This window comes from Vanrija pseudolonga, chromosome 5, assembly GCF_020906515.1.
Source record: "Vanrija pseudolonga chromosome 5, complete sequence".
In the NCBI taxonomy this organism is placed as follows: Eukaryota; Fungi; Basidiomycota; class Tremellomycetes; order Trichosporonales; family Trichosporonaceae; genus Vanrija; species Vanrija pseudolonga.
The window spans coordinates 2,296,530-2,319,134 of record NC_085853.1 but is presented as its reverse complement, the minus strand read 5'-3'; the positions used below and the strand labels follow the sequence as shown (position 1 = coordinate 2,319,134).

Below are 22,605 nucleotides of genomic sequence, written 5' to 3'. Positions count from 1 at the left end.
GCCTCATCAGCACGACAACAACTGGCCACGGCCCCCACCACCACCACCGCAATGAGCCTCCACACACGGCAGGGCCGTACCCTGCTGCGGCTGTCGATCGTCTTCAACATCCTCATCGTCGCCGCCATCTTCTGGATATACAGCTTCCCGATCGACGACCCGGCCTTGACGCGCTCCGCCGCCGACGGCGAGCCCTCAATACGCGTCGTCGAGAAGGTCGTCGAGCGGGTAGTCGAGAAGGTGGTCGAGGTGCCGCAGATCGTCTCGGGGGCATCATGTTCCCTGTGCACTGCGAACGCGACGCTGTGCGACGAGATGAGGTGCGTGGAGGCAGGCCGTGTTGTGGCGGCGGTGCTAACGACCACCGAAGCGAGGGATCAGTCGAGGCCTCCATCTCGTACAGGGGCACGAACCAGCGCCTGCGGAGAGCGCTGGCCAAGATGCGCTCCGGCAAGCCGTTCAACGTTGCTGTCGTCGGCGGATCAGGTATGTTGCTGCTGCCGCTGCCTCCAGTGGGCTGGGAGTACGACGGCACGGGTCGGCCCAAACTCTAACTGACTGTGAACCTAGTCTCAAGAGGTCACACCCTCAAGGAGGACCCCGAGGAGACGTGCAAGGCCAACCTGCATCGCCGTATCTTTGACCACCTGGACGCCAAGTTCCCCGGCAAGGGCGAGGCGTTCATCTCGCTGCCGTCGACCGAGTCCAAGAAGGGCGAGGGGCGGAATGGGTTCGTCAACGGCGCGCAGGGCGGGACGGGTGGGTCGCGGTCGCGGGCGGGGCGGAGCGTAGATTGACGTCTCCAGGGAGCGACTACTTCTCCATGTGTTTCCAGGAGCATATCCCTACCGACGTTGACATTGTCATTGTCGAGCTGGGTGAGTGGGGCGGCAAAGCTGGGGGCAGGACAGTGACTGACTCGCCTTCCGCAGCTATCAACGACCAGAACTACCTCGAGTTCCAGCGGCCGTACGAGCTCCTGCTCCGCGGGCTGCTGGACCTGCCCTCGCAGCCGGCCATCATCAACCTCCAGACGCTTGCGCTGCCTCTTCACGCGCTCGTGAGCGGCGCGATCCCGCACACGGCCATCGCGCAGTACATGGACGTGCCGACGATTTCGCTGCAGCACGCGGTCATGCCCCAGATCCTCCGCGACGAGGCGTACACGAAGCAGGTGTTCGTGGTGCACGACGACGGCGAGGTGGACGGGCGCCACCTCAGCCGGTGGGGCCACCAGAAGATGGGCGACATTGTGAATGCGTACCTGGACACGCAGCTGTGCGAGATGGACCGACTCGAGGCGGCGGAGAAGAAGCGCACGGGCAAGAGCGACATTGACATCGACACGCTGTACAAGCTCGATCCCTTGCCTCGTCTCCTCACCTCCGACCAGTGGGACCCGAAGCGCACCATACCGGCGCTGAGGCCGACGTGCGCGTCGATGAACTCGCCCAACAAGCCTGTGCCGGCGAAGAACGACGGCTGGACCGAGTGGGCGTGGAAGGACAAGAACTACATGATCACCAAGACGCCGGGTTCGACCATCTCGTTCGAGGTGAACACCGGCATTGGCATCGTGCAGATCTTCTACCTCCGCTCGTGGGAGTTCCACCTCGGCGTGCTCAAGTGCTGGCTCGACGACAATGAGGCCGCCGCCGTCACGATGCAGGGCTACTGGGACCAAAAGTTCAACATTGGCCAGCGGTACGACGTCGCCAAGGACGCGTCCCCGGGCAAGCACATGCTCAACTGCAAGTTCTTGGGAAAGGACGGCAACAAGGCGAGCGGGGACGAGTTCCGCATCATCTCGGTTATGAGCATCTAGAGTTTGTATTGCATTTGCATAGATGGACGACCTTGTACTACTGATTACACCGCGGTGGCGGGGAGGTCGGGCATGCGGACTGCGTCGAACCAGTCCTGCCCGTCGAGGTTCACCTCTGAATCCTCTGACAGCTGGCTGAGATCGAACAGCGGGAACAGGTTATCCATCGAGAAGAGGTCGAACGGGTCGCTTGCCTCTGACGCCGACGGCACGTCGCTGGGGGTCACCCCCGTGTCCGGCGCTCCAGGCGTAGTGCCGCCCAGAGGCCACGGCAGGGCGCCGTTCCGGCGTGCGCGGCGGATAATCTTGCTCATGAGCGAGGCAAACGGGTAGCCGGGCAGCCACGGGAGCTTTCCGACCAGCGCGTCGAGGTCGCCGCCGACGCGGTGCAGGTCTACATGTTCGGGCAGGAGGGTGGCGAGGCGCAGCAGTGCGCGGGCCGCAAACACTGTCGCGATGTCTTCTGTCAGCGTGTCCAACTCGCCACGCACGGAAGTACCGGTTCCCCCACTCGGCGTGTGCGCCCTGGCTTCCGTGCACGAACTCTGTGACCACAAAGTCGGCCGCATGAAGCGCCGTCACGAGGATCTCGCGCCGGTCCTTGGACATGAGGCGCACGTCGGTACGCGAGCGGACGCCGCGCAGGAGCTTGATGTTGGTGTGGAGGCTTGTCTCAGCGCTGCTCGGCCTGCCACTCACATGGCATGCGACCGCTGGCACTCGACTGGGTGGGGTTAGCAGGTGGCAGGCGCAGCAGCTTACGCTGGAGGAAGAGGAAGTGGTCGCGCGGCAGGCCGGCGCGCGCTGCCATCGGCGTCAGCCATGTCAGAGCCACACCGCAGCACCCACCGTAATAGCTCGACCAGTAGTGGAAGCGGCTCTCGAACGTATCGTTGACGCGCGCGATCTCGGCAGTGGGGAGGCAGTCGCCCTCGTCCGGCGTCCACACGTGGTGCAGGGGCACTGGCTGTCAGCAGTCGCGCGCCGTGACCGACCTACCCCGCGGCTGCAGGAACTCGATGGCCACGATGCTCCGGCTGTCGTTGATGTCCGCCAACGGATGACGGAGGAGCGACCGCAGCTTGTCAAGCGGCTCGTCGACGAACGGCACCGGCCGGCCCTCGTTGAACGCAATTCTGGGGTCAGCGCGGCTGTGCGGCCCACCACGCACTCGAGGCGCATCTTCTGCAGCTGGGAGGCGTCAGCACCGTCAAGCAGTCGGCCAACCCACAGCCATCCACACCCGCGCGCCGTCCACCGCCGGCCGGTCAGACTCGGCCTGTGCCCTCGTGCGGCCGGCGCCTAGCCCCGTCCGGATGAGGTGCGGGAGACACTTGTACAGCCCCATCTCGGAGCTGGGGGTCAGCCGACGACCTCACGTCTCTCACTCACCCCAAGCTGAGGGCATAGCCTTGCCGTTAGCACCACCGCGAGATGCTGACCCAGACCCACTGATAGGCCGCCACGACAGGTCGGACCACGAGCCGAGCGTGACCATGGCCTGTACCGTGTCCAGGCTCGCCTGCGCCGAGAACAGCGTGGCGTTGGCTTGCTACGTCAGCTGGCCCGCCTGGTGAGCTTGCTTACACATCGACTGTGCCAACGCACGGCACTGGACCTGCAGCGCGCTCGGGGCGCGGTACGCGTCCTCGACCTGTGCGGAAGTCAACAGGATGACAGTGAGGACGAACGGCTTGGCCCGGAGTCTTGGGGTCAGCGCTGCGCCAACGGGGGCGAGCTCCTCACCGCTCGAACGTGTCCCGCGCCGGGTCGAGGACGGGCACGAACGCGTGGGCATGCTTCATGAACCTTTGTCGGTGTCAGAGGGCTCTTGGGGAGACGTACCGGTCGAAGAGGCGCCGCGCCTCGGCCTCGGTGCAGAACCCCGCGGACACCGGGTCCGCGACGCCGGCGTCGGCTTGTTCCGGGTTCGGCGCTGCGGGTAGCCGGGCAGACGGCGAAGGGGACGCTGTGCGCTTGCGCTTGCGGCCTGGCGAGGCTTGATGACGGTCGACGTCCTCGGCCCGCAGTGGCGCGACGACCTCCTCATCGTCCTCCTCGCTGCCCGCGGCCGCCTCGGGAGCATGCACTACGCGCACGATGTGCTCGTGGTCCTCTTCGTCGTCGGGGGTCATGGCCATCGCCGGCGCGAACCCCGCAGTACCACCGGTCCCACGGACGAGCGTTGCCATCTCTTCACGCAAGCCGGCGATCTGCGCCTCGAGCGCGCGCAGCCTACGTACAGTCAGCCTGGCCATGCTACGCGCCGCACCGCTCGTCCGGGCTCGCCTCGGGCTCTGGTATCCCAGGCGTGAGGTTGAACTTGCATTCGACGCGGTTCGCCTTACACCGCCTGCAGGGCGGCGTCTCCTTGTCCACGCATTTGACCTTCATGCGCCGGCAGCCGTCCTGGGGTCAGCTGGGAGGGCTGCGCCGGTCGGACGTACACAGGCGCCTGGGGTCAGTGCGGTGTGAGCGGGACGGCGACGTACGGATGCTCTTGTCTCTGATGTTGCGCACCGGTGAGTGGGACATGTTTGGGTTAGTGGGCGGTGCCGAGGTCGTCGCTGTTGCTCTTGACGTCCTCGTGGCCTCGATGTTGTTGCTCGACCCGTGCTTACTCGACACCCGATCGTGGTGCCCCGAGTGGCGCCGTGGCGGCATCCAGCCCGCCGGCCAGCCATATCTCCCGAATCTCCCCCGAGCCGCCCACATTCCATGCCACGCCATGCATATGCACACCACTACTACTACAAGTACTCGCTCGCGAGGACGAGGAACACGCTCGCGGTCCACGAGTAGGCCGTGTCGCGGTTCGCTTCGCCCGTGAGCGCGTTAAAGTTCTCGGCCGAGCCGCCAATCTTGAACGCGTTGCAGAAGGCCCGGGCGATCCTGCCCGCTAGCTCTGTCTGCCCGGCGCGCTTGAGCCCGTCCACAATCAACAGCGTCGACGGCGCCCATACCGGCCCACGCCAGTACCCGTCGCTCGTGTACTTGTCGCTGTTTGTCGACTCGGTCGCTAGCCCGAACGGCGTGATGAACCCGCTTGTCTCGAGGCGTTTCACGAGCGCAGTGAGGATGTGCGCCGGCAGCCGCGCGCCCAGCATTAGCGGCTGGAGAAGTAGCAGCGAGCCGCCGTCAATAACGCTGTCGCTCGGTACGTGGCGTGCCGTGAACCTGTCCCCGGCCCACAGGGTCTCGACGAGCTTGGCGAACAGCGCGTCCGCGCGCACAGTGTACCCCGCCGCCCTGTCGTACAGGCCTAGCCGCGTCGCGGCACGCGCGAGCGAGTCGAGCTGGAGCACGAGGTGCGATGCCAGGTCGGGAGACTCGACGGGTACGCCGAGGTCGAAGACCGTCGAGTTGTCCCAGCCCGAGTCGTTGCCGTGGTAATAGGCCGGCAGGCTGCGCCCGGCGCCGACGCGCTCCGAGAGCCAGAAGTCGGTCCACTTGTCCAGCTTGCCGAGCGCGGCTTCGACCTCGGCGTCACCCAGCACACCAGCCGCGTGCATCTTGTCGATCGTCCACCCGTGCACCGGCGGTTTCATGAACGCGTACGTGATCTCGCGGTCGTTGAGCGAGTCGGGCAGGTTGCCGCGCGCGCTCTGGTGCTCGAACATGGTCGCGATCTGCGCCCAGCACAGAGCGGGGTAGCTTGCCAGCGCCATGGCGTTGAAGCAGTGGTCCCACGACCACACGGACGCCATCCAGTTCTTGGACATGTACATTGCCGGCCGCGAGAACTGGCCGCTGGGCGCGACGAGCGTGTGCCATGTCACGTAGGCGGCGAGCGCGCGCGCGTACGCGTACTCTGCTGGCGCTGGCGGCGCATTCGCGAGCCACTCGGCGTAAGTGGGCAGCTGGGTGGTGTTCGCTGCAGCCACCGCGTCGTCCACGCGCTCGGTTATGGTGACTACCGTGCCCGGGGCGAGATGGAACACCACGGGGTCGCTCATCTCGCCGTGCCACTTGGTCTCGACCTCAACAGAGCCCGAGACGACCTCGACGCCGAGGATGATGTCGCTGCTGCGCTTGATGAACTGCCATTTGGCCGGCCCGAGGGGCGTGAGCGTGTCGAACAGTCGTAGATTCGCAGCGGCGAGTGCGAGGCCGGAGCTGCGCGGAGCAGTGATGCGCACGACCGTCGGCGAGTCGAACGCCGCCTGCGCCGGGTCGCCCGCGGTCGCGGTCGGGATGGACAGCGCGCCATCCGGCTCGAAGTTCGCATCGAACGCCTTGGACGACGGAGCAGAGGGAACCAGGTCGAAGATGGCCGGCGTCGGGATCCCGCCGTGCACGCTCCGGAGCCCGACCGTGCTGCTCCGGTCGCGCACGTTGGATAGGTAGTTGAAGGTGAGGTACGACCCGGCCGCGGAGAAGGGCTGGCCGTCGAGCGGGAAGGTAGGCGGCGACACTGGGGTCTGTCAGCGGGCTCGGTGGCGGGCGGGGTACGTACTATTGCGAGCGGGCGAGCGGAGCAGACGTGGGGGATGCACGGTACATCGCGTCGATGCTGCTCTGATGTAGACTGTGACGAGATGAGCACGATCGGGACGACCGCCGGGGCTCGCTCCGGGGTGCTAGGGTTGACCGCCGGCCTCGCGGTGGCGGGGTATACACCGACTCTGCGCCGACTCTGCACCGCGGGTCCACATGACGCCGACGCTTCTGCAACAATCTGTCCCGATGATTTGTGGAGATGGACAAAGGAGAGGCCGGGGCCTCGCCTCGGAAAGCCGAACAGGATGGGGGCTCCCACGACCCAAGTGGCACTTGGCACCTATGCAGCTGATCATGCTCGCGCGACCACAACAGCAAGATGCACAGACGAGTGCGGAGCACGCACCGCCGGCGCCACGCAGGGCCCTCGCGACCCGGCTAACACAGGACAATGGCCCTAGCGCACCTCTCGAAGCTGCCGGAGCCCCTCGGCGGTGGCCACGGCAGGAGCCCACCCGACCGCCGAACTTCGCGCCGACGACGCCTCCATCCAGATCGGCCACTGCAACTCTGCACACAGGCATGCACAATGTTGGCCACTTGCTCAAACGCCAGCTGGATACATAAGGAGGCCCACGGGACATGGCGGGGTCTCCATCACCACGAACAATAACATGGAGGACAACACCAAGGCTATCGGCCTCACGGCGCACCAGGTCGACGTGACCTCTGCCGAAGACATCGACCCCGACACGCTCGCGTACGGTCTCGAGCTGGTCGAGCAGGAGAAGGTGACGTCTATTAAGAGCGTTCTAGCGTCGCATTACAAGGCTGCGGCTTGGGGCGTGATGCTGAGCTTTGCGCTTGTCATGGAGGGGTTCGACATGAATGTTGTGAGTGGCGTGGCGTGCCGCGTGACTCTCGACTGCCGCCGGTCCGCTTACACCCCAGGTCAACTCGTTCTACGGTCAGCCGGCGTTCCAGCGCAAGTTTGGCGACCTGCAGCCTGACGGAAGCTACAACGTTTCAGCGAAGTGGCAGAGCGCGATCGGTAACATGGCATCAGTCGGCACGCTCATCGGGCTCATCATCACGGGATACTGCCAAGAGGCGTTTGGCGCGCGCAAGACGTACGCTGTCGGCATGCTGGCCATGATCGCGACCATTTTCTTGGCTGTGTTCGCGCAGAACTTGCCCATGCTGCTCGCTGCCGAGCTGCTCATGGGGATCCCGTGGGGCATGTTCCAGACGCTGTCGACCGCGTACGCGGCCGAGATCTGCCCCATCCGGCTGCGCGGCCTGCTCGCGTCGTTCGTCAACATGGCCTGGGGTATTGGCATCTTCCTCAGCTCGGGCGTGACCCGCGCCACACTCAAGATCGACAGCAACTGGGGTGAGTTAGAGTGTTGCTGCAGGCGCTGACTGACCCCAGCCTGGCGCCTCCCGTACGCCCTGCAGTGGGTGTGGCCCGTCCCGCTGTTTGTCGGCGCGCTCCTCATCCCCGAGAGTAAGTGCTCGTTACCAGAGTATCAGCTCACACGCAGGCCCGTGGTGGCTCGTCCGCAAGGGCCGCATCGACGACGCCAAGCGCGCCCTCGAGCGCCTCGCCCGTCCCGGATACTACGACGAGCGCAAGCTCGACGCGTACGTCGCGGTCATGAAGCATACCGACGACCTGGACCGCGCCGAGGCCGCCAAGGGGTCCTACAAGGAGTGTTTCCAGGGCACGAACTTGCGCCGCACCGAGATTGTGAGTGCTTCCTGTGGGCGTGGCTGACGCCAGATGTTTGGCGTGTGGCTGTGCCAGATCTGGGACGGTCAGTACATCACCTCGTACGGCGTTGTCTTGTGAGCTTTTCCTGCTGGCGACACGACGCTGACCCCAGCTTTGAGGCTGCCGGCCTCGCAGCCGAGACGGCATTTGACATCAATCTCTCCCTCAACTCGATGTTCATCATCGGCACCATGGTCGGCTGGTGCTGTGAGTAGGCTGTCGTTGAGTAAGCTGACACACCAGTGATCCCCCACTTCGGCCGCCGCACGCTCTACCTCGCCGGAATGCTCCTCCAGGCGCTGCTCCTCCTCATCACCGGTATCCTGGGTGTCGTGCCCAGCCGCCCGGGCATCACCTACGGTATCGGTGCGATCCTGATCCTGATCAACTTTGTGTACAACGTGACCATTGGCCCGCTGTGTAAGTGGCCGCCGTAGCGCGCTGTCAAGGTCATCAGCTTACTCCGACCCAGGCTACACCATCTCAGGCGAGCTCCCGTCCTCGCGCCTCCGCACGCGCTCTATCGCGATGGGCCGCTTCGTCTACTCTGCCTGCTCGATCGCCGTCGGCCAGCTCAACCCGCACATGATGAACCAGACGGCGTGGAACTGGGGCGCAAAGTCGGGCTGGTTCTGGCTCGGCACCAACGCACTCTGCACGCTCTGGTGCTTCTTCCGCCTGCCCGAGACGGGCAAGTTCAGCTTTGCCGAGCTCGACATTCTCTTCGCCAACAAGGTGCCCGCGCGCCACTTTACCAAGGTCAAGATTGATGGTGAGTGCCACGATCGGTGGGGGCGCGGCGGGGCTGAGCTGACGACCGAAGACGCGGCGGGCCACGGCGCGATCCACCCCGCGGAGGGCAAGCTCGAGGTGTCGCACTCGGACTAGGCGGGGTCTTGTGGGCATGACTGGGTGCGGTGAGGGCTAGGGTGTTGCAAAGCTTGTTCAAACGATATGCAGAAGTGATTACCAAGAGATACTATTACAACTCTCCAAAGATGGCGTCCCAGATCTCGTCCTCCTCCTTGTCCTTGCGGCGCTTCTTCTCCTGCTGATGCGTCATAAAGTACCCCTGCGGGCCAAGCGGTCCTCCCGGCGCGTAATCAGTCCCCTTGAGCTGCTTCATGCGCTTCCGGTCCTTGAGCAAGCGCTTGTAGTCGTCAAAGGGGAGGTAGTAGCCGCCAGGGCCGGCGATGGCTCCAGACGGGATAGGTGTCGTGGTCGGATTATGCGCGGCGCCGCCGCCACCGTATTGCGGCTGGATGTTTCCGGGGTGCGTGTACAGCGGCGCGTATGGCGCTTGTTGTTGTGCGTGGGAGCTGGAGGTTGCAGGGCAGCCGGGCTGGTGGGGGCACATGCACTGCGGGGCAGAGGCAGCAAGCGAGCTTCCCTGGCCGGGGTTGCCGCTGCTGCCCTTTGGATCGACGTATTGCCCAAGCTTGCGATATGCGTCTTCGACGAGGCCCATGTAGTGAGTGAGGTTGTGGTGGTAGTGGTGGCGACGTTTGACACGAGCCTCGTCGCTGCTTCTTGTCCTGCTCTGCTCGAGTTGGACCGATACTCTGCGAAGATACACCGAGTGGACGGTGCTTGATGGAATGCGGTGCTCATTTAGCTATGTAGCTGCACAGGATGATGCGTCGCGAGCCTCGTCGCGTCCGGCATATGTGAGGCTCGGCGCGGCGCCGATTTACCGCGCGGAGTGGCCGCACCACGTCACTGCCCCACTCTTTGCTCGACCCACTCCACTCCCTCCCTGCAGGATATTACTCATGCTCTTGGCACATCCGCAGTCACGCTCGATACCTAACCTCGGTGCCCGTTGTTGTTTGCGGCTCTGATGCTCTCTGCGCGTAGCTCGAGGCTATTGTCCCATGTGGTGCATGGCGCAGTCTACTACTGTGTAGTCCGCCTAGTACTGTTACAACTGGCATGCACTGCCTTTAAACTAAGACTACTTCTAAATCGCGTACACGAACCAGTCGACGTGGTCGCCGTCGTCCTCAAACGTCTTCTTCTCGGCGTCGGTCCAGGGGTGGTCGCGGGCAGCGTTGCGGGCAGCCTTCTTGGCGTTGGCCTGAGCGCAGTACCACCACATGATGACAGCCATGACAATGACGATGCCGCAGTAGCCAAGGCAGACGGCGTGGCCCTTGATGTAGCGGGGACCGTCCTCCTTGGGGTAGATGAACGACGAGATGATACCACCGAGGTTACCGAACGAGACAATGATGGCAGTGGCGACACCCTTCTTGAGCGAACCACCGCAGTTGTTGGAGCCCCAGGCGACGACGACGGGGATGAGGGGGTAGACACCGCAGGCGGCGAAGAAGAGACCGGCGTAGTTGGCACCGTTGTTGACGTTCACGAGGAGGAGGATGTAGCCGAGGGCGGCGATGAGGGCAAAGATGATGGTCACGAGACCACGGCGCTGGAGCTTGTCCGAGATGTAGCCGGAGAAGATGGTGCAGAAGGCAGCGGCGACGTAGGGAGGGACCGACATGAGCTGAGCGCGGGCAGCAGTGTAGCCGAGAGCAGCGACCAGGGTGGGCGAGAAGAGGGAGAAGGTGTAGAGAGGCGTAAGAGTGCCGTGGAACATGATGGAGAAGGCCCAAACCTTCCAGTCGGTGAAGGCGTCCCAGATGAACTTGGTCTTGTACTCGTGGCTGCAGCCGTCGTTGTCGAGGCGGAGACGGGTCTGGAGGACGTGGCGCTCGGTCTCGGTGAGGAACTTGGCAGTGTCGGGGTAGTCGTGGAGCATCCAGAAGGAGATGACGGCGACGACGACGGTGAGGATACCCTCGAGGATGAAGATCCAGCGCCAGCCCTCGTAGCCGGCGGTGCCGTCCATGAGGTTGATCAGACGGGCGAGCAGACCACCGAAGGCACCGGCAGCGGTGGCGGCCGAGAAGAAGAGAGCGATACGCATCGAGATCTCAAAGCGGCGGTACCACTGGGTGAGGTAGAAGGAGACACCGGGGAAAAGACCGGCCTCGGTGATGCCAAGGAAGATACGGGTGACGAAAAGGCCGACAAAGTTCTGCACAAAGCCCATACCTGCGGACGGCGCGTCAGAATCTCGGCCGGGGTGGCAGAGTATTGCCACTTACCGATCATGACAATACCCCAGGCGAGCATGATGATAGGGAGCCACATGGACGGGCGCCAGGCCTTCATGACCATGTTGGAGGGGACCTCGAATAGGACGTAGAAGCCGAAGAAGATGGCGAGACACGCGCCATACTGGGTCGACGAGAGGCCCAGGTGCTTGGACAGGCCGAACAAGTTGGCGTTACCAATGTTGGAGCGGTCGAGGAAAGAAAGCAGGTAGAGAAGAGCGAGCCATGGCACGAGACGGATGTCGCTGTGGCAGTGGTCAGCTGACAGAGTACGGTGGCGGGCGGGCTCGCTCCAAACACTTACACCTTGCGGATCAGCTTCTTGATGTTGACGTCCTGCGCCTCCGAGTCGCTGACGGAGCCCTCGGTCACGTCGCCGGCAAACTTGCCTGCGCCGACATGGGGGCTGCTGTTGTCGATGTACTGCTTGTCCTCCTTGTAGTCGTATGAAGCCATTATGTGTGAGTGGTGTTTTCACAGGAATGAGGGGGCGGGGTAGATGGGACGTGGCGAGTCTTTTAAGGCTGTCTCGATCGCTCGGTCTGACTGATGGTCGCTGAGCGAACCACCTTGGCAGTCTTTGTAATTCTTCCCCTTGTGCCGTGTCCGCCCCACAACAGCGGCGGCACGGCGGCGGCGGCAGCAGCGGCGGTGGTGTCGTATCGGTCGGCCGGTCGGTCGTCGCCACTGCGCCCCTCCTGTGGCTCCATCGCACCCGTGTCGCCTCTGGGTTTGTCGCCCCTTGTCATGTTGGAGCCCAGGACCTGGGAGAGGGCGAGAATCCCGGCCGCAGGCACGACAGCGACAGGACAGCGGTTGACACCTTTGCAGCGAGCTGTTACCTCGTTGGCCCGCTGATTGCCGAGGAAAACGAATAGAGCGAGCGCGAGGCGGGACCCCGAGAGCCCAAAGAAGATCACCCCGGGCCTTGGCATGCCTCGTGCTGTTGGGGGCGGAGGACCGGCTAACCATTGAGCGTGATATGGACGGAACGGTGTTGGCGCTCACTGCGGCGTCAGAGTGGGTTCAGTGAACGTGTGGAGTCATTGTCGTCGTTGTGCCACGTTCAAAACCCGCCCCGCACTAGGCCTTGGCACAAAGCCACAGCGACTGCTGCTGGCTTGCCGCCTCACGCCTCGCCCCACCCCCGCCCCCGCGCGCTTGTCGCGCACGCATAACACAACTACCCGACCTGGTCAACGTTCCTGATCAACGATTTAAACGAGCCCAACCTCAAACCGGCCCTCGGTAAGTGTCAGGTGTGATGAGTTGCAACAGCACGGCCCGTAGTGAGGTGCAGTGTCGGTCCAATGACGACGAGGTGTCAGGATTCTGCCCACCCCTGGCTGGCGTAAAACCGATATCCCGACCCACAAGCCCTCTCGACCCCACTCGAGGCCCCCCGCGTCTCCGCGTCTCACGCCGCCGGCTCCATAATTCAAGGTTGTCTCTCGGCCCTGATTAGCTCGTGCTCCTCGCCAAACCATGGTCAGTCCCGCTCCCTCTGGCCGTGCACGCAGACAGTTGTGAGATCCGGAGGATGCGCCTCCCCCACATGTCTGTCTGGACCTGGACCCACCGGTCCAAGAGGGGCTTGGCAAGGCATGTGCGACGATATCCTCGTTGCAGCGCCAGCACTCCAGCCAGTCAGCCTATCGCTCTACGCGGGAACCCTGCAAAGGTACCGCTTAACCCCATCTACCGACCGCGCCAAGACCCGGCAACCCACCCACATGCGCTCCGCATCTCACATCCAGTCTCGTCAGCCTCGTCCATTTTGTCGGTCCAGGAGCGCACGCCGCACTGGACCCCGCTGTTTTCCCTGCTCTGCGCGCCTGTGATCGTGTACCCCACCCACTCTTGTATCATTCTCGCATTCTCGGCACCCACTCGGAGTCGGCGGGCCGTGGCGTTTCAGCCAGCCAGATGAGGCTAGGCAAGACAAGTGGTGCATTTACCTGCTTGCATAGTGGGCTCCCGGCAAAACCATTCAAGGACAAGCACACCACCGATAGTGTTTACCTGTGCAAAAAACCTGCCGCGATGCCGCAAGGTCGCACCTCTCGTGCCGCCTCCATGTGCCCGAGGTCCACTCGCTCCCTCCGACACAGATCCGAAGCGGCGCTCTTGACTTCCCTCCGACACAGATCCGAAGCGGCGCTCTTGACTTTATTTGCATTTCTCTCAACAAATCAGCGACGACAACCCACGCGCTCGGCGTGCCCTGCTGCGTGATTCTTGGCGATTGGCGTGGACACGACAACGCCTCCCCCACTGCCCCCCACGGGCACTCCGACTGCGCGTCCACTGCCATTCACTCGGCAGGTCCCATGCCTCCTGCTGGGCACATGTCATGTTCCCACGGGCAGCTGGAGCGGGCAGCAAACCGCTCAGTTGCTGGCTTGCTGAAAAACGAGGGCCATCGCCGCCGGTAAAGACGTCGGGCCGGTCCTAGAGAGGTCGGCTCGAGGCCGACCTGCTCTGGCTTGGCCGGTACCGCCGACCAAATCCTATGCTCGCTGATTCTCTCGTCAACGAGATCTGCCCCACATGTTCGGTGCTGCTTTGAAAGCCAGATAGACCGCCATACCCGACTCGTGTCGCTGATAATCTCCTGTTAATTGCGTGTGGGGGGCGAATCCCCGCCGGGGGTGGGGTGTGGGGTGGTGGAGCGGATGTCGATCAGCCAAGAGGGAGGTGACCCACCTGTTCCTCTCTCTTGTTCCTTCTCCTCTTCGTTTGTATTGTCCGTCGCTTCGTCTTTTCCAACACCCGACCCACCACGATACGCACGAGCGCGCAGCAGATAACGCACGGCGCGCATCGCATCTTATCAGATGCACAGGGCGGGCAAAAGAAGAGTTCCTGGTTGAGGCATGTTCCACGACTCCGGTATCGGAAAGGCTCTGATCGGAGTATCGGCGTGCGGATCTCCTCCGCAAAGGCAATACCAATGGCTCCACCAAAGATAGTGATAGGCTTCTTCGGCGACAGCAAGGGCGGGGGGCGGGCAACGTGATTGGCGACTGCGTCTTTGCGTCGCGAGGACCGGCCTTTTGGGCGAAGGGCGAGTCACTCGGCCGTTGTTGTGGCGGACGCGGGCGGGCTGGACGCTCGAGGCGGGCGGGCAGGTTCGTGGCGAGCGGTGGCACTACCCAAGTTTGGTCAGTCGCTCTTTTCGTGTGCACTGACGTTGGCGAGTGACCCGGGTCCTTGCGTGGGTGACGACTGGCGCCTGACCATGCTCTGCCGGCGCGGAGCACTTCCACTTCTCAAGAATGGCATCGGAAGGAGTCTGTTAGCCTGCCCCGGCAAGACCCCTTCGTACTCTCTTCGTACAATGCTCACCGTAACTCATCAGTTAACCTCACCACGAAGGCATCAACGAGGGACAGTTGCAACTCAAAGCACCCATCTAACAAGACTGCATGCAGCACGCAAGGCTGTTTTGATTACTACGAGTACAACTATGGTTACGGGTACAACTGTGATTATAAAGGTCTAGTGCGTCTATGTGGTTGTGGTGGTCGTTGTGGTGGGGTGGTGTCAGAGCCTAAGCTCGGGAGCCAGCGACCCGGCGGACCTCGGTGGCGAGCTCCTCGTCAAGGTCGAGCGAGTTGCGGGTCGCGATGAACGACGTGATGTAGCCGCTGTCGGTGGGCTTGACGGCGGGGTCGCGGACGGTGAGAGCGATGCGGGCCATGCGGGTGGGCTCGCCGTCGACCTTGGGCTCGGGCAGCGAGGGGTAAGGCAGCGCGTGAGGGGTGGGGACGAAGGGCACAGCAAGCGGGGTGGGGACGTCGCAGTCGGACTTGCGGTCGCTCTGGTCGAGGAGGAAGCAGAGTTCGCGGGCCGAGAGGCCAGCGGCGCCCGAGGGGCGGATGGGCGAGGGGAGCGAGGCCTCGAAGCCGATGCAGACGGGGCACTCGACGGCCTTGTTGTTGCGCTTGAGCAGCTTGGCGAGGCGCGAAGGAGGGCAGCACGAGGCGCAGTCGGGGTGCGGGGCGACGCGGGTGACGGTCGTGCGCGAGGTGTTGTACGACGCCAGCGAGTCAGTGAACGAGTCGGTCGACGAGCGGGCCGAGGTGCGCGTGGAGGTGGTGGTGGTGAAGGCTGGGGGGGTTAGTTGGGCGCGGGGCGCAGGGGCGAGGGGTGAGGTGAGGGTGAGGAGGGAGAAGCGGGGTGGGAGGGGGATGGGGAGGGAGGGAGAGGACCGTGAGTGGACGGAGAGAGGGGGGAGGGTGGGAGGGGACTAAGGAAGGAGACGAAGCGGGAACTTACACATTGTTTGTGGTTGAGTTGAAGTTGAAGGCGACGAGCGCGAGAGTTGTGATGATAGAGGAGTAGTGGTAGTAGTAGTGGTAGTGGTAGTGGTGGAAGTGTCGGTGAGAGGACTTTGATGGGGAGAAGAGACGTCCAGAGGGCCGGCTTATATGCACAAACCGGCCCTCCTCCCTGGAGAAAACTTTGCCGTGCAAGCAAAGTCCGCTCGACGCATGTGATTGCGCGCGCAACGAGGTCGACGGCGGACGAGGAGAGGTTGTCGACGAGGAGACGCATCGAGACGACGAGGAAAAGCAGTCGCGACGCATGTGGCAGATTAGTGACGGATTAGGATGTGGCTAATGACTTTTTAGGTGGCGGATTAGGATTTGTCCACTCTTTTGGGAGGGCCTTCCCGATGCGGATGCGACGAGACGAGTCGACCGACGCGAGTAGATGTGTGCTGCGTTGATGACTGCTGCACGAGTTCATTCAGACGCAAGCTGACGACACTGAATTGAATGCATTGTGGTGCATCAGAAGCGTGGGTGGGAATGCGAAGCCACCAACTCGAGGACCAGCGGTGCGAGGTTTGGGTGCGCGCTTCTCGGCTGCTACTTAGCGAGGTGGACAGCAAGATGCAGCGTAGTATGGGTACGCCTACAGCACACTGGCGTCAGGTTGAGCTGCGGCGAGGAGAATCGAGCAGGGCGCTGACGTCTCTATATAGTTCGAGGAAAGGACGGGATGGCACCCGGCCTCCTCACGGCTGGGACTCCTGAGACATTCGTGTCGGGCGAGGCGGTACATGATGCACTCACTGGGGCACTGGCTCGATAAACCACGCTCAAAGAGGTGGCCGTTGACCGTGTGCGGCGCCGACGGCGAGTGCGAGCGGCAACTGGCTTCCGCATTGGGACGCGCGACTCGTCGAGACGTCATTTCCACCATGTGCATTGAGATGTTCTCTCTTTCGGTTGAGACAGATCGGTGCGAGCTCGACGCCGACACGCCGCTGACGCAGTCATGACCGCTTCATTGCGGCATCCGACGGAGTGGGACATTGCTTGATATCCGCAGCCACACCCGGCGCCGAAGTCCCGGCCGCACTCGACGCCCGCACACGGCGGCCATTACGATGAAGTTATGACAACATACATGAGTCCTATGCAATTTGTTCCTACAGCCCAGTGTCCGTATCCGTCTCTATCAATGAATAATGCTGCTGCAGCTGCTGCTTTACGCCTGCTTTACGCCTGCTTCGTGGCCTCGCCCTGCTGCTCAGCCTCTTGCCCGAACGAGAACACGCGGAACATATCTGTGGCGTCAGTCCTGCCAATCTCGTCTTTGGCCCGCTCCTCGCCCACTCACTCTTCGGGTACATGATGCGCCGGGTACGCGCGACCCAGCGGATGCTAGTTCTGGGGCGGATCCACTCATCGTCGTCGGTCGCGTCGTCCGCATCGGTGCTCGTGCCACCCTCGCGCGTGAGCGCCTCGTACACGGCCGCGCCGTCCATCCAGCAGCTGGTCGACGTGGGCTTGAAGCCCTCGGGGCAGGGCTGGCGGGCGAGCACGAGCGCATGCAGGCGGTGTGGCTGGACAGACGACGCGCGCACGTCGACCACCACAATGTGGTTGGGGAGCACGAGGCCAATACGCGGCCCGTGGACGAGCACGTCGGCCTTGTTCGGGTCGTCGAGGCGGATCGCGAGCGTGTGACGCGCAATGTGGGCCTCGCGGGCGGCCGGGCTGAGCTTGCGCGACGCGGAAAGCACCTCGGCGTAGTTGCGAATCACGACGACGTGGTTCGTCGTCGTGGCGACCAGACCCGCGGCCGACATGCGGACCGAGGCGGGCCCAGTAAAGGCGAGGTCGGCGAGGAGGCTGGTGAACGCCGCTTCGTGTGGATGCGCGCCAGAGAGGCTGACACGCTGGCCATGCGCGCCGGTCTCCTGGACACCGCCACGCTGCTCGTCGTACGACGTGTCGAGGTCTGGCGCAGGCATGAGCTCCTGCCCGAGGTCGAAGACGGCGCCGACGGTCGAGGCGGAAAGCGACGCAACGTACCCGCCCTTACGGTGGTAGATGTGCAGCCCGTCGATCGCGTACCCCGCCAGCGTCTGTTCAAACGTGCACGCCGGGCCGGACGTGACGAGCCACTTGCCGTCACACACAACAAGGCGCTTGGGGCCGACGTCGCCGGCGAACGTCTCGAGGGCGAGCTCGTTCTGCGAGCGGGAGGGGAACGAGGTAAACTCGGCGATGTTGTCCTGCGCCGTGACGCACGTGAGCGAGGCGGTCGTCGTCGCCGAGTTGGCGCCCGCCACCTCCGTCACGCAGAGCAGGGGGCGTGTGTCAAACTGGCAGAAGTAGCGGAACCCACGCATGGGGCAAACCGGAGCGCCCTCCGCCGCCGGGATCCCAAACTTCTTGGCGACGTCGGTGTCGAGCCACACATCCTCGCACACCGTCTCCTGGTTGCCCGAGTCGCGAGTGACGCGCTCGCGGCGCACGATGGGGCCGAGCGCGCCGCCGTCCTCGACGCGGTGGTGCGGCGCGTCGACCTTGGACAAGACGGTGAGCGTCTTGCAGTCGACGTGGAAGAGGCGCCGCGAGAGGCCGGCGTACAGCCCGCACCAGAGCCCCGTGTAGTCTGCCGACGGGGCGAGGAACGACAGCGGCAGGTTGGGCGGCAGGCGGAAGCCTGGCACGTAGAGCAGCGTGTGGGCGCCCGACGACCACTTGTGTTCTGTGTGGACGTGGCTGAGGGCGGTGTCGTACCATGGGTCTGGGGCAACGGCGGTGGTGGGAGCTGCCCCAGCCTTAGCAGGAACAGCCTTCTTGGTGTGCTTGGTCCTCGCGACCCCCTTGTCGCGCTCGTCGGCCTCGGAGCGCAGGAATGCCTCGCGCCAGAGTCTGTCGCTGTCCTCCGCGAGCAGGAACCCGCGCCACGCCGGCGAGACGAGCGACGCCGCGTGCAGGTCGGCCACGGGGAGGTGGCCGAGGAGGAGGGTGAGGCAGTCGCCGTCGAGGACGTCGAAGGGGTCGACCCCGACCATTGTGGGAGTGAGGGTGAAAGAGAGGATGAGGAAGAGAGATAGAAATGAGAGATATAGATGTAGTGGTTTGGCGTGTTGTGCTCGGCGGTGCTCGACGAGGAGGCGGGCCGTCAGGGCGGGCTGTGGGGTGACTTTCGGTCACAACCTCGGTCTTTGATTACAATTTTATTTCAATTAATTAGGACAAACCACGTTAAAGCCACGTGTTTATTAGTATTTGTAGGACATTTTGTAATGGCTCAGTGTTTGTATCCCTTTTACAGTTTATCCTCCCTCCCTCCCCCTCCCTCCTCCTCCTTGTCGTTCTCAACCCCACGGAAACCCTTACCGACGCGTTAATACCTTCTCGGAAGCCTTTGAGACGGTTGCTGACAGCCAAGGACCGGTGGGGGCGGGTGGAAGCGGAGCAGCAGGACGGCGCTGTCCACGGCGACGCCGGCCCGCAAGCCGACTCTGACCCCCCCAGCCCCCTCCCTCCTCTCCCTCTCTCTACATGCACCATTTTGCCTTCACAGCCCTCAATTACTTGCTGACCTATCTCGTGCTCACTTTCGCGGCGATCTCTGGTGGTTACAAACGGCGACTTGTGACTGGTATGACTCGGCTCTGGGACCCATTATTAAGCATTCACCCCGGCCAAGCCCTGCCCCTAATGGCCCGTCGCCGTCTGTTGGGCCGGCAGCCCGACTCCAACGACGTCATTTATAACAGTGACTGACTGCCCTCCATCCTCCTCTCCTCCATCCTTCATCCCATCCCATCCACTCCAACACCATGGCATCGAAACGCCTCGGAACTGTCCTCCCCCTCGGCGGCCAGCCGTGGCGCGGCGTCGGCCCCTTCGTGTACGCAAACCACCACGTCGACCGCTACCCCGTCGGCAACAAGCACCTCGGGCCCGACCCGGCCCTGCTAAAGGGCCGCAAGGTCGGCGACGATTTCCACGACGCAAGCAAGTCGGGGTGGAACATGTACATGGCGACGGGGCCGGTTCCGTGAGTGTGACGGTGGGAGCTTGGGACCATTCACTGACGACTTGGCTTTCAGCGGCTTCCCGGCACACCCTCACCGCGGCTTTGAAACCATCTCCATTGTGAGGGCTGCGTGAAGCGTTCCGTTCTGACGGCAGGTCCGCCAAGGCATCATCGACCACGCCGACTCGACTGGCGCTGGGGCACGCTACGGGCCCGGTGACGTGCAGTGGGTGACGGCTGGCAGCGGCGTGCGGCACTCGGAGATGTTCCCGCTGCTCAACCAGGATAAGCCCAACACTGCCGAGCTGTGAGTTGAAGTCCCGCGATCCTGCTAACCCACCAGGTATCAGCTCTGGCTCAACCTGCCGAAGAAGACCAAATGGTCCCCGCCCGAGTTCACGATGCAGTGGGCCGAGGAGGTGCCGAAAGTCACCCACAACGACGGCGGCAAGACGGTCGTGACGATCGTGGCCGGCGAGTACGGGGGCAAGAAGGCGCTCGCGGCGCCGCGAGCAAGCTGGGCCTCAGATCCCGACTCGGACCTCGCCATCTTCCTGTTCGAGATGGAGGCGGGCGCGAACGTGGTCCTCCCGCCGCCGGTCGGGGCAGACACCAAGCGCCTGCTGTACGTGCACGGCGATGGGGCCAAGGTGCGTATCGGCGCGGACGACGTGGCCACCGAGCACGGGTTCGAGCCGGCGTCCAACACGGCCCCGCTGCCTATCCACGCCGAAACACCCTCCAAGATTCTCGTGCTGCAGGCCCGCGAGATCGACGAGCCCATAGTCATCAAGGGCCCGTTCGTCATGAACACGCAGGACGAGATCGCGCAAGCGTACAAGGACTACAAGGCGAACCATTTCGGCTGGGACGAGCGCTGGAAGTCGACAAGCCCAAACTGGGGCCCGACCGAGACGCGCTTTGCCAACTATGGCGATGGCGTCAGGACGCGCCCGCCGTCGGCGTAGCGTTGCGACGACTCGTGTCGAATGAGAAGAAGACTACAGTGTTGTACCCCTAGGTTACGCCAAACGAGACGTCTCATCTACGCGCGGCGGCCGAAACGCAGCCCACACGGACCACTGACCACAGACACTGACCACATGGCGCGTAGCAATAGCGATGCGTGGGGGGTCCGAGTCCTCGGGCATGTGTCGCGGCACGAGCGGCGAGCTGTAGACCGGACGCGGCGCACTCGCGTCGTTTCGTCGCTCGGCAGCGTTGCGCACATCACCGTCGTCGTCGGGCTCATAACTGACACCAGAAACCACTCACACACGCTCACTACCCCACCTACCCTCCTTCATCATTCAATGCCCGCCCTCTCGCTACGCGATATCGGCGTCCTCCCGCCCCCGCCCCCCCCGCCGGGCGGCCCGACGTATACCGCCCCTCCGCCGGTCTACGTCGCCAGCCCGCCGCCGGCGACGATGATCAACCCGTTCGTGGCGATCGCGATGGGCGTCAACAAGACGCAGAGCATCGCGTTCGCCGCCGTATTTGGCGTGCTCACCCTGCTCCTCGCGGTCCGCTTCGCCCGCGGCGTCGGTAAGCACCGCATGGTCTACGCCTTCCTCATCATCATCGGCGCGAGTGAGTACGACTGTCGACCACGCTGACGGCAGTGCGCGTCGCCACATTCGTCTTCCGCTACTTCGTGGCTACTACCAAGCCGACCGCGTCGAGCTTCCAGGCGATCCTCATCGCCTCGGGTGTGCTCCTCGTCGCTGGATTCCTGTTCATCGTCGAGGCGATCATGCAGCTGCTGTGGGACTGGTGAGTGCGGCATTGTGCGGGCGCGGGCAAACATCAGCGTGTCGGCTGGCTGCGGACGCGCACGTTGGCGACGCTTGGTCCCCGTGCTTGCGGTGTGCCGAATGATATCCCGGTCCGATGTCCGCCCGCTAACCCGACTCCAGGTTCTGCACGGTGCGCAACCTGTCCATCCCAGGCCGGACGACAAAGAACATGAACCGCTCGCGGCACTGGCTGCTGGTCGTCATCTCGACGCTCGGCATCGTCGGCGCCGTGCTGCAGATCACGTCCATCTCCAAGGGGGACAAGGCGACGTTCAACACCGCCAAGCACTTGCGTCTGGCCTCGGGCGCTCTCTTCATCGCGCTGTGCTTTGCGCTCATTGCGCTGACTATCGTCGTTGCCTTGCTTCCCGTTCTCCGCCCAGAGCCGGTGACGAAGTGGCCCATGATCGCAGTGCTCGTCATCTCCACTGCGGGGCTGATGCTCGAGAGCGTGTACCGCGTGTGGGCGGCCGCCGCGCCAACAGGCTGGGCGACGACGCAGAACGCAGTCGACGTCATGATCGTACTCCCCGAAGGCCTGATCATGCTGTTTGCCATCTTCCTGGGCCTTGACGACCTCGGGCAGGTCGCATTCGTGTGCTCGCCCCGCAAGCCAGCCACGCAGCCAGTCGAGCAGCAGGAAGAGCCCGCCGTCTCGGACTCGACGCTCGCCCAGCCCGCCACCACGCGTAAGCGCGGGCTCACTGTCTCTGCCTCGCGGGACGAGTTTGAGGAGATCAGCCTGCACAAGGTTGGCAGTAAGCACGACGACTTTAGCAGTGTCGACGTCACGGATGCGTCGCGCGAGCCTTCGCACTAGATTCCCCGCCCGGCGCTTGTATCCATCCGGATTGATTCAGAATAGAACTTGCCTTGCTCGACTGGGCCATGTATACGATCGTTATGGCTGCGGGTGGCTATCCCAAGGGCTGGCTTGGGCCGTGTTGTTCGTCATGTAACCCAGCAGCATCAACGATATGACCCGCCATGTCCGTTCTGGGGTGCGGCTGGTGACGACGAGTGGACCCGAACAAGTGTCGAAACGCGGGATAACCCTTGTGCAGCCTCACGCTCGCGCCAGTGGCTGTCTTACTCTGGCGCCTCGGCTCTGCACTGCCTACCTCCCTATGCAGAAGCAAGGTTGTATTAGATAAGATGGGGTCTTCATTCCAACCCGTATACCGTAGCAAACAAGCTCCCGGATGAATATAGCACCAGGCGCGCACTTGCCACAAGTGATCAACCCATACCATAGGGCCGAGCGGGACGTTTCGGCAGGCGGGAGGCGGGGCAGGCAGCGCCGTGAGAAGGTCGATAGCGGCATGTGAGTCTAACCCAGAAGGCCCGAAT

At 63.5% G+C, this 22,605-nt stretch overlaps 10 protein-coding genes across 10 annotated transcripts; 4 read left to right on the top strand and 6 right to left on the bottom strand.

Moving 5' to 3' along the window:
- Window positions 1-51: 51 nt before the first annotated feature.
- LOC62_05G007604 (uncharacterized protein) lies at window positions 52-1,825 on the top strand (the record flags this gene model as incomplete). The annotated part of the gene is made up of 5 exons (XM_062774123.1): window positions 52-320; window positions 371-486; window positions 571-759; window positions 807-878; window positions 933-1,825. 5 exons carry the CDS (start codon window positions 52-54, stop codon window positions 1,823-1,825), a joined length of 1,539 nt encoding a protein of 512 aa, XP_062630107.1.
- A 44-nt stretch (window positions 1,826-1,869) lies between these two features.
- priB_14 (Protein priB) lies at window positions 1,870-4,360 on the bottom strand (the record flags this gene model as incomplete). The annotated part of the gene is made up of 16 exons (XM_062774122.1): window positions 1,870-2,285; window positions 2,317-2,492; window positions 2,525-2,549; window positions 2,588-2,629; window positions 2,675-2,788; window positions 2,825-2,961; window positions 2,997-3,016; window positions 3,057-3,180; window positions 3,218-3,236; window positions 3,278-3,373; window positions 3,413-3,531; window positions 3,572-3,634; window positions 3,671-4,060; window positions 4,098-4,234; window positions 4,273-4,280; window positions 4,318-4,360. 16 exons carry the CDS (start codon window positions 4,358-4,360, stop codon window positions 1,870-1,872), a joined length of 1,929 nt encoding a protein of 642 aa, XP_062630106.1.
- A 215-nt stretch (window positions 4,361-4,575) lies between these two features.
- LOC62_05G007602 (uncharacterized protein) lies at window positions 4,576-6,480 on the bottom strand (the record flags this gene model as incomplete). The annotated part of the gene is made up of 2 exons (XM_062774121.1): window positions 4,576-6,239; window positions 6,450-6,480. 2 exons carry the CDS (start codon window positions 6,478-6,480, stop codon window positions 4,576-4,578), a joined length of 1,695 nt encoding a protein of 564 aa, XP_062630105.1.
- Window positions 6,481-6,939: 459 nt separating this feature from the next.
- Window positions 6,940-8,927, top strand: MAL61_2 (Maltose permease MAL61; the record flags this gene model as incomplete). The annotated part of the gene is made up of 9 exons (XM_062774120.1): window positions 6,940-7,158; window positions 7,217-7,658; window positions 7,698-7,772; window positions 7,810-8,015; window positions 8,049-8,113; window positions 8,152-8,246; window positions 8,283-8,459; window positions 8,512-8,811; window positions 8,863-8,927. The coding sequence occupies 9 exons, from the start codon at window positions 6,940-6,942 to the stop codon at window positions 8,925-8,927; spliced, it is 1,644 nt and encodes a 547-aa protein (XP_062630104.1).
- Window positions 8,928-9,021: 94 nt separating this feature from the next.
- LOC62_05G007600 (uncharacterized protein) lies at window positions 9,022-9,507 on the bottom strand (the record flags this gene model as incomplete). Its single annotated transcript, XM_062774119.1, has 1 exon — window positions 9,022-9,507. One exon carries the CDS (start codon window positions 9,505-9,507, stop codon window positions 9,022-9,024), a length of 486 nt encoding a protein of 161 aa, XP_062630103.1.
- Window positions 9,508-9,999: 492 nt separating this feature from the next.
- On the bottom strand, window positions 10,000-11,614 carry SPAC1002.16c_4 (putative transporterc; the record flags this gene model as incomplete). The annotated part of the gene is made up of 3 exons (XM_062774118.1): window positions 10,000-11,096; window positions 11,150-11,403; window positions 11,463-11,614. The coding sequence occupies 3 exons, from the start codon at window positions 11,612-11,614 to the stop codon at window positions 10,000-10,002; spliced, it is 1,503 nt and encodes a 500-aa protein (XP_062630102.1).
- Window positions 11,615-14,711: 3,097 nt separating this feature from the next.
- Window positions 14,712-15,443, bottom strand: LOC62_05G007598 (uncharacterized protein; the record flags this gene model as incomplete). Its single annotated transcript, XM_062774117.1, has 2 exons — window positions 14,712-15,271; window positions 15,440-15,443. 2 exons carry the CDS (start codon window positions 15,441-15,443, stop codon window positions 14,712-14,714), a joined length of 564 nt encoding a protein of 187 aa, XP_062630101.1.
- A 1,140-nt stretch (window positions 15,444-16,583) lies between these two features.
- On the bottom strand, window positions 16,584-18,482 carry LOC62_05G007597 (uncharacterized protein; the record flags this gene model as incomplete). The annotated part of the gene is made up of 2 exons (XM_062774116.1): window positions 16,584-16,739; window positions 16,793-18,482. 2 exons carry the CDS (start codon window positions 18,480-18,482, stop codon window positions 16,672-16,674), a joined length of 1,758 nt encoding a protein of 585 aa, XP_062630100.1. The 3' UTR covers window positions 16,584-16,671.
- Window positions 18,483-19,052: 570 nt separating this feature from the next.
- On the top strand, window positions 19,053-20,627 carry PA2418_1 (Putative quercetin 2,3-dioxygenase). Its single transcript, XM_062774115.1, has 4 exons — window positions 19,053-19,477; window positions 19,530-19,575; window positions 19,612-19,763; window positions 19,800-20,627. Exons 1-4 carry the CDS (start codon window positions 19,257-19,259, stop codon window positions 20,422-20,424), a joined length of 1,044 nt encoding a protein of 347 aa, XP_062630099.1. The 5' UTR covers window positions 19,053-19,256; the 3' UTR covers window positions 20,425-20,627.
- Window positions 20,628-20,769: 142 nt separating this feature from the next.
- Window positions 20,770-22,075, top strand: LOC62_05G007595 (uncharacterized protein; the record flags this gene model as incomplete). Its single annotated transcript, XM_062774114.1, has 3 exons — window positions 20,770-21,049; window positions 21,082-21,232; window positions 21,376-22,075. The coding sequence occupies 3 exons, from the start codon at window positions 20,770-20,772 to the stop codon at window positions 22,073-22,075; spliced, it is 1,131 nt and encodes a 376-aa protein (XP_062630098.1).
- Window positions 22,076-22,605: the final 530 nt, after the last annotated feature.

Coding starts and splice junctions, on each gene's coding strand:
- PA2418_1 (XM_062774115.1), top strand. CDS start 19,257: ATGGCATCGAAACGCCTCGGAACTGTCCTCCCCCTCGGCGGCCAGCCG. Junction 19,576..19,611: donor GCTTTGAAACCATCTCCATT/GTGAGGGCTGCG, acceptor TTCTGACGGCAG/GTCCGCCAAGGCATCATCGA. Junction 19,764..19,799: donor AAGCCCAACACTGCCGAGCT/GTGAGTTGAAGT, acceptor CTAACCCACCAG/GTATCAGCTCTGGCTCAACC.